The sequence below is a fragment of the Cicer arietinum genome, chromosome 4 (assembly GCF_000331145.2).
Source record: "Cicer arietinum cultivar CDC Frontier isolate Library 1 chromosome 4, Cicar.CDCFrontier_v2.0, whole genome shotgun sequence".
Lineage (NCBI taxonomy): Eukaryota > Viridiplantae > Streptophyta > Magnoliopsida > Fabales > Fabaceae > Cicer > Cicer arietinum.
The window spans coordinates 47,152,484-47,164,667 of NC_021163.2; the positions used below are offsets into that span (position 1 = coordinate 47,152,484).

At 28.7% G+C, this 12,184-nt stretch overlaps 1 protein-coding gene across 1 annotated transcript; it reads right to left on the bottom strand.

The window, feature by feature from the left end:
• Nucleotides 1-2,030: 2,030 nt before the first annotated feature.
• Nucleotides 2,031-6,573, bottom strand: LOC101504914 (aspartic proteinase 36). Its single transcript, XM_012714962.3, has 10 exons — nucleotides 6,153-6,573; nucleotides 5,843-5,972; nucleotides 5,439-5,701; nucleotides 4,129-4,356; nucleotides 3,670-3,832; nucleotides 3,292-3,365; nucleotides 3,080-3,173; nucleotides 2,916-2,976; nucleotides 2,461-2,532; nucleotides 2,031-2,378 (listed from the first exon to the last, which is right to left on the bottom strand). The coding sequence occupies exons 1-10, from the start codon at nucleotides 6,365-6,367 to the stop codon at nucleotides 2,218-2,220; spliced, it is 1,461 nt and encodes a 486-aa protein (XP_012570416.1). The 5' UTR covers nucleotides 6,368-6,573; the 3' UTR covers nucleotides 2,031-2,217.
• Between the last annotated feature and the right edge of the window lie 5,611 nt (nucleotides 6,574-12,184).

Below are 12,184 nucleotides of genomic sequence, written 5' to 3' on the forward strand. Positions count from 1 at the left end.
ATATATATATATATATATATATCAAAATTCCCAAATTCCCAAATTGAATCCTAAACAAAGGCAATAACCGAATTTCATCATGAATTAAACACGGTAGGCTCTGATACCAATTGTTAATAATCCATGTCAATTACATGATGAATAACTAAAGGCGGAAGCGTACCTGTGGGAATTGCCATTAATGAAATCGATAGAGCCAATGGGTTGGGTGATCTTCCTTAGCAAAACACCCTGAAGACCTTGCTCTCTTGATGGGGATAGAGAGAACCAGAGAGTTTACTCTTTTAGGGTTTTGAAACTGAATAGTCTTGTTGTGTTTGCCTTGGGGACCATTACCCCTATATATAACTATTATTAGTTATATCCCAAATTGCAGTATTTCCAATTCAGCCCCTCATTAAATTAGAAACTGCCTGGTATCTACACTATTAATTTTCATAACTATTATGCTCTTTAGCCATAAACTATTATATATTATTTGACCCCTAGTTTATTGGCTAATTATATAATGACCCTAACACACTTTATTAATTAATTACATATGTGACCCATAAATCTTACAAAGGAAACTAATGTGCAGATATTCTAGTAAATGATTTATATCATTACATGTAACTGTAGGTCCAATTGGAGTCATGTAAAGAAAATTAGCAGATAGTGGAGTTTATTATATATGGTGGAGGATAAAATTATGGGGTATCTAAAAACATTCATTGAATCAGGGTCTATTTGATTTAGTTTTTAAAAATTTAAAAAGAAAAAACTTGTTTGAATATATAGTTTTGCAATATAATTTTTAAAAACAATTTTCAAAATTAGTTTTTAAAAGAAAAAAAGCATAACAGGTGATACATGTTTTCCTTTTTCCTATTTGTTTTTTTACACTTGAGCACATAACCGAAAATACACAGAAAATATATTTTCATTAATTACAAAATCGTAATACTTCACTAATCAAATTTTCCAAAAGAACATGGGAAAGGTGCAGGCATGATGAAGTCCACGCATAAACTATATTCATCTCTAATATAATATCAAACAAGTTTTTATTTTATTTTTTATCTTTAATATAATATAATATAATATAATATAATATAATATAATATAATATAATATAATATAATATAATATAATATAATATAATATAATATAATATAATATAATATAAATTTTAAGAATATAATTACCAAACAGATTTTATTTTATAGAGGATATTATAGTCCCTGTAGTAGCCTGATTATGTAGACAATAAAAATATTCATTCCTCTTTATTTCCTATATTTTCGATAATAATTTGTTTTCCTATTATTGATCTAGCTAATTGTTCTGTGAATTGTTGTCTATAAAAGCGATTTGATTGGTGGAACATCGCAGGAATATTAATGACCGTTATTTTTCTGTTGTGGAGAAAAAGTAATGTTTTATATTTAAATACCATAAGAAATTATACTCTACCACAAAATAATTAATAACAACATTCAAAACTTTTCTTGAACTGATTTATTTTACTTAAACTTCTGCAGAAGCAAGCAGTTAATGGGATTTTTGTAAAAGCAACTATGTGGCAATTCTTAGATTATAGATAATGTGCAGAGAAGAATCCTTGAGCATTAAGGAATAGTTATTAGCAAGAAATGATACAAAAAATGATTCATTGCTTCCATCCAATACAAAGGATATGTCTTTTGACCTCATCACTTTGATGAGCATGATGAATTTGGATAGCATCTATAGAGAAGAAATCAAAGTGGGAAAAGAGAAGACGCGGCTTCTAACATTCAACACAAACTGAAAAAGTTCAGGTTGCATCAATAGAAGTGTAAATTAGATGTTTTTACAATTTTATGTCAATATAAATAGATTAAATCTTTGACTTGTTCTTTATTTTGAGCTAGCCGCCACTAGTTATATATATATATATATATATATATATATATATATATAAACACCATTAAATTGCTTAAAAGAAAATACGGTTTGTAAGTAATATATAATCGATACAAATTTCATTAATTAAAACCAAAATAAAATGAGATTTTAAACATTCCTAAATTATCCATTCATCCTGAAATTTGGTGACGATATTAATTTCAACTCTCTTTACATATCCATTCATCCTATTCATTTGTTTCATTAGCTTCCCAACCTTCTCAAATGAAAGTGTACAAAAATTCATAAATTGTTTATTTCTAGCACAATTTATATCATATATTTCCTTCATGAAGAATACAATATGTGCATAAGAAAAGCTACAAAGGTTACATGTAAAAACGTGCAGTGAATCCTTAACTCGGAGCTACTGGCACTTGATCGTTTTGTTCTTGGATTTATGTTTCTATCCTTGCTCCGGGTCATAGAGATGTTGACAGGCATAGAACCTAAAAAGAGTTTTCAATTGTAAGACATATTGAAGGAACGTATATTTCTTGCAAAAAATAACAATTCAAATGGTGAACTTACAATTATAGTCGGTCCATCCTATACGCTGATTATCCAAGTCATAAACAACTATCCTATCTTTTAAGACAAGATCTGTGTAAGATACAATCATACTTGTTAATTTATTATTACCATACTTGCATGTAAAGGATAATTTATTATTAACTTACTTGAGCATATATAATTTATGATTAACATACTTGAGCATAGTACATTGGCTTCTTTTTGGAAATTAGATTGTAAAAACAGAGAGCAAACATAAATTTAAATGTATAATGAAATCAAGTTGAATGATGATAATTAGAATCTAATCATTATCATCGTGTGTTTTCCATTATCAACATATACATAAGACATTTCTAGAAGTTTTTATCATTTATAAAAATTTCCATTTAATAATAAAATGAGAGAACTCTATTTATTTATTTTTCCAATTCCTAGCAGCTTTCATAGTCTGTTTAAATTTGTCATCTTACCTCCTAATATTGAGGGTCCACTTTGTATTTTTTGAAAACCAATGCACCACGTTGAAGAGAACTGGTAAAGCATATTTTCACATCAGTGACAAACAATTCCAAAGAATAATTTACTTATATGCAAAAATATAACGAGAGCATAACATAAATACTTCAATGCATACCAAGAAATCATTGTGCACAAGGTACTGTGCTGGTTTTAGAACCATGTGCGCTCCACCAGCAAAGTTAAAGGTGATCGAAGGAAAAATATCTATACTGAATATGTAAAAAAACACAATATTTAATGAGATATTTAGAAAGCCTAATAGAACAAACACTTTTTTCATATGAAATATATAAAGATCTTCATAACAAATATTATATTTGTGATTACCTGGTTGAAACCAGATAGCAAGGACTTCCTTCTGAAATAGCGGGGCTGCCAAGCTGTGATATAGCGGTAGTTATCTACATATTCATTTAGAAACTAAACATCAGTAAATGTTAGATCACAATCTATCTATATTCAACATAATAATATTTAATATCAGCCAATTAAACAGGAATGTGAGAACCCATATTAACTCAATGGAAAATTTTCAAGTGATTTTAGGAAATAGACAAAATATGAGACAACAAACGAAAGAGTAAGAGCATATCCACATTATTTTCTCGCAGTGCTGATTCCTCATCATAGAATAGGCAAAAGAGAAAAATATGTCCAACAAAGTTGAATATTGCAATGTTTTGAGCGGGGTACAAGAAATCTTACGGCATTAACAAGAGGATCATAAGCTTCTTGAATAAGATATGCCAATGTTGTACCGCTGTCAACTACAATTCCTTTGTCGTCTGATGTTACAAATACGGCTGGATTAATTGAAAGGAGATTCCCATTGATAGAAATGCTTTGGAGATTTAAGACATAATGAAGCCTGAGATATAATTAAAAAGGAAAATACTAGTCAATTATACTGCAAAATATCACCTTAAGAGTAAGAAAATACAAGAAAAAAACAACACTAGAAGCATTTTAAACTAATTTTTAACAATATCACCTTTTACATTCAATTAAATAAAAATATTTTAAAATGCTTATCCACTGCTAGGTTGATTCAAACGTAACAAGGGTGTACCATGTGAAGAAACTGTGGATGAAAAATGATAACTAAACTGAAGGGGAAAGAAATGAACTTCAAATTGGAGAAAGAAAAAGGGAAAAGCAACATACCGCGATGGGACCATTGGACTATAAACAATATTCGGCTCCAATATTTCACCAATAACTAGAATTCCTCCTCCATTTCCATCTCCTTTCAAACAGTGAGAGAAAACTTTGGGTGTTTTTCCTTGTGATGACAATTGTGATACAACTGATACATCATTAGGGCCAAACCCAAAGATTCCATCAAACGCTCTTGCCGTCTTGGTAAAACCTCCAGATACCTTGGTGCTACACCTATTTCCAATACACCATCCAGTAAAGTTTACCAAAATCCATATTAAGTATTAGTATTAACAAAAACATGGGAATGAAAGAAAAAACTGAAAGAAGATAAGTAAATCCCACCATTTACTAATTCTCCATTTTATTAAAAAAATCAACTTATTGACAAAACCTGCATTACCAATTTAATCCTAATGCAAAATATTTGTTTAGTAGAAACTCACATAGTTGATATAGAACATTATATATATTTGGAATAACATTTCACTTCTATAACATTAAATAAACTCTTTGGTATTTCTGGTTTTTTTCAATTTTTTTATTTCTTTTTATATTAAGGATTAAATAGAGTATTTTTTGTGCTATGTAATGCTTTCAATCTTCATAAGAAAATAATTATGTTCAAAGTTGTACATTTTCTATGGAAGTATTAAGTTTTTCTATATTCTTAGCACAACTGCTAAAAGTTCAAAACAATACCAGATTCTGTCTTTATAATATTAATATGGCATTGGAAATTGAAAAATAAAATATTAAATCACAGATTAGCTTGTAGCAGTTCTGTTTTTCTCCTAAATTTGTCATTAGCAAGGAATTGAATAATGCTAAGTCTTCCCTACCATAAAACATAAGACTATCACATTGAACTTGTAAATCATTATATTGTTTATGCAGCCTACCTTGAATGTTATTTTGGGTTTAATTCGTGTTACTGACTCGAGTAGCATGTTTACTTATCATAGTAATGGCTAATAATATAACTAAATCAGCACAGGCTATTACTCAATCAAGCATTTAGCCATGCGCTCCAAATCTACCACATTCTGGCTGTTGGCTAGACTATAAGTAAGACCAAAATCAAACCTTCTGCACTGCAGGATCACACCTGTCAGGAACCAATTTAATCCTACTCTCCTCTCCTAACATTATCTCTAATTTTCAGTCCTACAAATCATGTCCAACAGTTCCCTCTACACGGATTGGCTCCCTTGACCCACATATCCAAGTTTAATTTCTATATGTTATGAATCCCAAGAAGCATACAAACACATAGTTATAATTGTCCACAATGAAGAAGAATAGGAGTTTCTTACCCAAAAAGAATAGTGGCTGAAGAGTTAATACTAGTCGGAGAAGAATGCCCGATTATCGTGTCAAAATACATGTTATCAGATAAATAAAAACCGGAGGTAGCACTGTTATCTTGAAACAGAAAGGCGTAGCTGCACTGATTATGATTATCCTTATCAGAGCAACTAGCTTGCGCACCTTGAACCGCGAGAGAGCATATCGGGTCTGAGCAATGTACTAGTGCGGCCGTGGATGAACTAGTTGTGTCAAAAAAATTGAGTTCAATCTGTTCACAATACAACGCAACAAGCAACAAATGTTAAGCTCCAAATCTAAACCTTGGTTCCCAAGGCAACAAAATAAACACTACACTACAAGTAAGTATGCGTATAGTAAAAAAGCAATGATGGAAATTGAAAAACCAGACCCCAAGTCCACTGGAATGAGGGCAACCAGTACAAGGATTACAGTTAACCCATAGAACGTCACTTCCGGTGTCAATCTGAACCGTAAACTCCCTTGGTGGAGATCCAAGCTCTACTTTTGTGGTATAGAGACTGAAAAAACAAACCAACAATAGTATTAATTAAATCTCACTGTGTCGTATTTGATAAAAATGAAATGAAATTCAATTCTGTACAATATAAGAAATGCATGACAGAGCATACCAGAAAATGAAAAGAACAAGGAAATAAGAAATAAATGAAGGAGTATCCAAGAAAGAGGGTTATCCTTACCCAAAGGAGTTTGGATCAGCGATCCCTTGGACTGAGAAGTTGACGCCAACACCACCCAAGATTCTTGAGTGGCGAACTCTGTCGCGAGCTATCAATGTGTCAATCTTAACGTGGTGGTTAAGTGGAATGACCCGTTTTAGAGGAAGGTAAGTGGTGCACACAGTAGGTGCCGCAATGCTGGCCAACAACAGCAGTGTAATGTAGATGAACTGCATATTTGTTTATGGTTATTTCTGGTCTAATGGGGATGGTGGTGGAATAGGTGAAGTGAAAATTGAAATATAAATAGAATAGAGAAAGAGAGAATGATAGTGCAACGAGGGTGTTATGAGAATGATTATTGACACTGATCTATGTTCTATTTATACACTACCTAGCCACATGAATGAAGCAAAGAAAATAAACGAAAATATAAAGAGTAAGTGGATCACCTTTAGCTTTGCAAATCAGCATATCACTAACTTGTTCCTGTTCTTCTTCTTTGTATAAAAGACAACCACCTTCAATGGTGTGTCACCTTTGCAGGTCAGCATTGCATCAATTATTGCCATTCTTTGTAATAAATTAACTACAAAGAGAGTGTGATACATTTGTTGAAGCAATTGAAGATTCTGATCAAATTAGCAATGAAGGACAAAGCCTCACCTTTGCATGTCAGCATTGCATCAATTATTGCCATTCTTTGTAATAAATTAACTACAAAGAGAGTGTGATACATTTGTTGAAGCAATTGAAGATTCTGATCAAATTAGCAATGAAGGACAAAGCCTCACCTTTGCATGTCAGCATTGCATCAACTATTGCCATTCTTTGTAATAAATTAACTACAAAGAGAGTGTGAAACATTTGTTGAAGAAATTGAAGATTCTGATCAAATTAGCAATGAAGGACAAAGCCTCACCTTTGCAAATCAGCATTGCATTAAGCCATTAACTATTGCCGTAACAAATTAACTACAAAGAGAGTGTGATACATTTGTTAGAGCAATTGAAGATTCTGATAAAATTAGCAATTAAGGACAAAGCCTCACCTTTGCATTTGCATTTACATATCAGCCAAATAATAAAAATGGAAACCACTACAAAAGCAATTTGTGAAAGTAGATCTTCGAAATGAGCACGTGGAAGGTATGCATCAAAACACAAAAACCAATTGGGTGGTAACTATTATCCCCAATTTCGTACTTGAGAGTGAGAGAGTGAGGGTGAACGGCGAGAGTGAAGCGTGAGGCGCGAGAACCACTTTAACTTCAAATAATCTAATAAATATTAAATTTGCTCTCAATTTTCATGAGAACCACTTTAACTTAGTGGTACAATGAACTTAAGATCACAAATCCTATCCCTTTTGACAGCATTTGAAAATGTTAAAAGAAGTTTATTTGTTCATAATTTGTAAATAACAAATGTTGGATAATATATTAGAATTTAAAATTAGAATTTTATCATATTTAATATAATTAGGATAGAATGAAATATTGAATAATATAAATTAGCATTTCTTAGTTATATTTAGTTTTATTAATTAAGATAAAATCATTGAATAGTCAAAATTTAAATTTATAATTTACAATGAATTTAATTAATTAAAATTGAACCGTCAAATCGGTAAAATTAAAATTTATAAATTATAACTAGTCTATTTAGTTAAGTTTGAATCGTCTGATTATCATAATTTCTAAGCTATAGTGAGTCTCATTAAATTAAATTGAACCGTTGGATCATCGAAATTAGAATTTCTAACATATAGTCAGTATAACTAATTAGAATTTTCATCTAATTGAATTTCAATTATCAACATATTTAATCTTAAATAATTATATTTGTTATAACTTATAAATTTAATTATCGATAATTTAGCAATTTAATCTTAACTAATTAGACTAAACATAATTTAAAAAAATCTAATATCGACAACCTACCACAGTTTCAAAATTTTAATTTTTCAGATTTGGTTTTAATTCCTGCTTTTTTTAATGTTCTACGGCGTGACATAACTATTTGGATTTTCTATATTTTTTTAAAATATTTATATTTTAATTTTATTAAAATTATTTTAAAAATACGAAACATAATTTAAATGAAAAATTCATTTTTTTAAAAACATAAATCAAAACCCTGGATCTAGTTAAAAGATTTAATCTCTACAAAAGATAATATATCTCTAAATATATTGTTATTCAACAAAACATGCCTTTTATTTTTTATTATCTTTCTTCTTTAGATTGCAATTTGTTTACTTGTTCTTTAATAGGTGGTAAAGATGTAAAGAAAAATACAAAAGAAATAATACAAATAAAAATATTTTGAAAACATTAATTGTTAAAACACAGAGAACGTATGGATAATTTGTAGGAAATTACACGGTCGAGGAAAGAGTTTAAAAAATAAGTCTCATGTTTTTAAAAATTAAAAACAAAGAACAATTATAAAACATTTTATATTGTTTGCTAGCAATTAAAAGTAATTTAAAAATAAACTAAACATATATGGGATGAAACTTTTAATAAAAATCAGCTTCATCGCTCACACGTGTCTTTGCAAGAACAATTGTAAGTTTAAGTCATTCCTTGCACATAGTTACTACTTAAAGAGAGAAAAACACCACCACACAATATTTAAGAAATAAAACTACTATCAGTAATAATAAAAACACATGAGTCAAAAATAGTCTTTCAAAACGTTAGAAATATTTAAATAGTAGAACAAATTTTTCGATTTCTCCACTCATTTTTTAAATGAAAAATCTATGTATATGAAGAAGATAAATAAGCAAACAAAAATACTGTAAATTAAAAAATAAAAAACACTTTAAAGAAACAAGGTCTAAAATATAGTACACATGTGATCCTCTTTTAATTTTTTTTTTTTAAATTTATATATTTGTAAATACTCTAACCCTAGAAAAATGTTAAGTGAAAAAATTATTAGCAATCTTCTATAACAATTTTTATCCATCAAAGTTATCTCCACTTAGAAGAGAAATGTATTGTTGTTGCTGTCTCTTATATATCACAAATGAATCATTCTAACCAAAATGTTCTAATTTTCGTTCAAAATATTACCATAAAAATATCATCAAACTTGTTGGTATTTTGTGATAAAAAAATTTGGAGTTGCTAATATAAACAAAGCTGCAAAATTAGGATTTAGGCTTGATATGACACGCTGCAACTCTATTTACATATAACAAATTTATTAAAATTGAGTTATTGAGTTATTAAATTATTGGGTTATCTTTTTTCTCTCCGATATGTGGTAACATGATTGTTTAATTGATTCAAGGTACTATTATTTGATTGATTTCTTTAGTAACATTTCTTTTTTACAAGTGTGAATTGATTACAAACAATTTTATAAAAAAATTTCTCCTTCATTATAATTTTATGTTATAATATATGATTTGTTAATTCACTCCAATAGGTTACAATTTGATTTCAATCGATTTTACTTACAAACGATTTTATAAAAAATCTCCTCCTTCATTATAATCTTTTTTATTAATTTATTCTTTTCATTATTGGTTGATCGGCTAATTGATTGCTTTTTTCATTATTTCCTTTATATAGTATATCTTTGTTATTATTATTTTGATATCAAAATTAAATAATTAATAATTTATTGAGGTATTGTTTTATTTTGTTTACAAAAGCATTGAATGAGATATTGTAAAAAAACATGTGTACAAAGACCAATTAAAAAGTATTTCGTTAAGACTTATTTTTTATGAAATAAGTCTCAAATATTTATAGTATAGATATATTAATAAAATGATAAAATAGAATCAAAAACATTTCTTGCAAGTCCAAACACTTGACCAATAATTATAACAGTTGGATAAATAAATAGATTGTATACTTTTTTTGAAACTTTAATACATTATATATTATTAATTATAAGAAAGTTCGTCCATCACTGTTGCTCATAGTAGAGTTGTCAAAACGGGTTACTCGGAACTCATACTGACTAACCCGAATGGGTAACAGGTTTATTTGGATCGGGCTAAAAAGTCCTGAAAAAATTCAGACTGAAACTATTAGGCCAAATCCTTATATTTTAGCGAGTTGGGCGGACGGACTCATTCGGGCTAACCCATTTTGACAGCTCTAGCTTAGAGGCTCACCAAATTTATTATATTTATCCTCATTGATCCCAACTTCTAGGTCATTAAATTTCCGATGTGTCAATCCTATAATTTAAATTACCAGATACCAATATTTAGTAGGCACCATTGCAAAAGCAGTGTGAGACTTCTCACCAAACACTTTTTCTTCAAGACTCAATTTCAAATTCTTCATGTATTTTCACATTTGTGGAGTTCAAAAACCCCATTCTTCTATACATTAGCATCATCAACTCTATTTTTCTTCATTATAAAAGTATTGTAGCTCTAAAACTCTTCTCATTATCATTATCATTATCATTTTGGATGTTAATATTTTTTAAAGTAGATTCACAGATGATAGACAATTGCATGAATGAATCTCATCAAGGCGAAATTGAATTTGGAGCCATTTTGAGGGAGTGTACGATTTTTAATTTTTCAGTAAAAAAAAATAAAAAATAGTCACTCCTAGTATTTTGCTTCACGTATAAGATTTGACACAAGAGTAAAAAAATCTAAATTAATATTTAAGTGAAAATTCACTTTAGTCAATAAAAATATGGCTAGACTCAATTTAGTTCTTAAAAAAGAAACATATTACCTCATTGTAGTTGAAAGCAACTTTTAATAAGTAATCAAGTAATTTATTTTCTAAAAATCTACTTAATAGCTTTTATAAAATTTTAAAATCATTTATCATTAAAGTTTATTATATAAATTTTTTTAAGATATCATTTCTCATATTAAGTATAGTAGTGAATAACTAGATAATGATTAATGATCTCCTAGTTCTCATATTAAATTTTCTATCCACTATTGTAAGGTTGTACCATTCTTGTTATGGGCATCATTTTATATCCTTGAAAATATATAATTTATTTATATCCTTCAAAAAATATTTTATATATAATTATTTTAGTCCTTCTAAAAATATTTGATATATAATTTATTTCAGTCCTTTTAAATTTTTTTTTTAATTCATGTAAATATACCACTTTATTTTTTATATTTGTTGTTTTGTTTAATCCATGTAAAATTTATTCATAGAAAAATTAGTTCACATAATATATAGAATATCTATTTTTGTCCTTCAAAATAAGGATTAAAATAAAAATTACAAAGATTAATTTCAATATGAGGGAATTTTGTAAGGATTAAAACAAAATAATAAAGATAAAAATAAAAAGTAGTATATTTGCCAAGATTGAAAACAAAAAACAAAAATTTAGAGTAAATAAAAGCAAATAATGGTATACTTGTAAGGACTAAAAAAATATATTTAATCAGTTTTATAAAGAAAGTGGACAATCTTCAAACAAGAACAAACTAAAAAATTCATGAAAAAACAAAACCTCTAAAATTTACCAAAACTTTGGAGGTAAAGTCATGAATAACATATGTAAATACATGTTTTTGATGAAGACAAAGACCAAGAAGTGTGATCAAAGTTACAAAGCTCAAAAAGAAGTGAAACAATCAAAGTCAACCATGCTCACACAAATTAGAAGATATATAATGTAAAGGTACATGATACAATCTAATATGCTTATATTTCAAATGCACATGAGAACCGTTCATTTTAGCATATGCATCAAAGGATTTTCAAAGTGTCAAAATATATAAATAATGTTTGAAAATAATATTTTTGGCAAAATATAATGTTGTATTCGAATACAACATATTGTAGCCGAATACAGACAAGTCAGTAGCTAAAACTGAACATCTGTATTCGACTATGAGATGGTGTTATCGAATACAAGTGCTAAGTCAGTAGCTAAAACTAAACATTTGTATTCGAATATGAGGCAATGTATTCGAATACGAGTGCTAAGTCAGTAGCTAAAACTGCACATTTGTATTCGACTACAACATGGTGTAGCCGAATAAAAAACCAAGTTAGTGGCAAAATTCACTGATCCGTATACGAC

What these genes read in the sequence shown, in the direction of transcription:
- LOC101504914 (XM_012714962.3), bottom strand. Translation starts at nt 6,367, where the DNA reads ATGCAGTTCATCTACATTACACTGCTGTTGTTGGCCAGCATTGCGGCA. An exon ending in GCTGATCCAAACTCCTTTGG is followed by an intron (nt 5,973 to 6,152) that starts GTAAGGATAACC and finishes TTGTTTTTTCAG; the next exon opens with TCTCTATACCACAAAAGTAG. An exon ending in AGTCCAATGGTCCCATCGCG is followed by an intron (nt 3,833 to 4,128) that starts GTATGTTGCTTT and finishes ATTATATCTCAG; the next exon opens with GCTTCATTATGTCTTAAATC.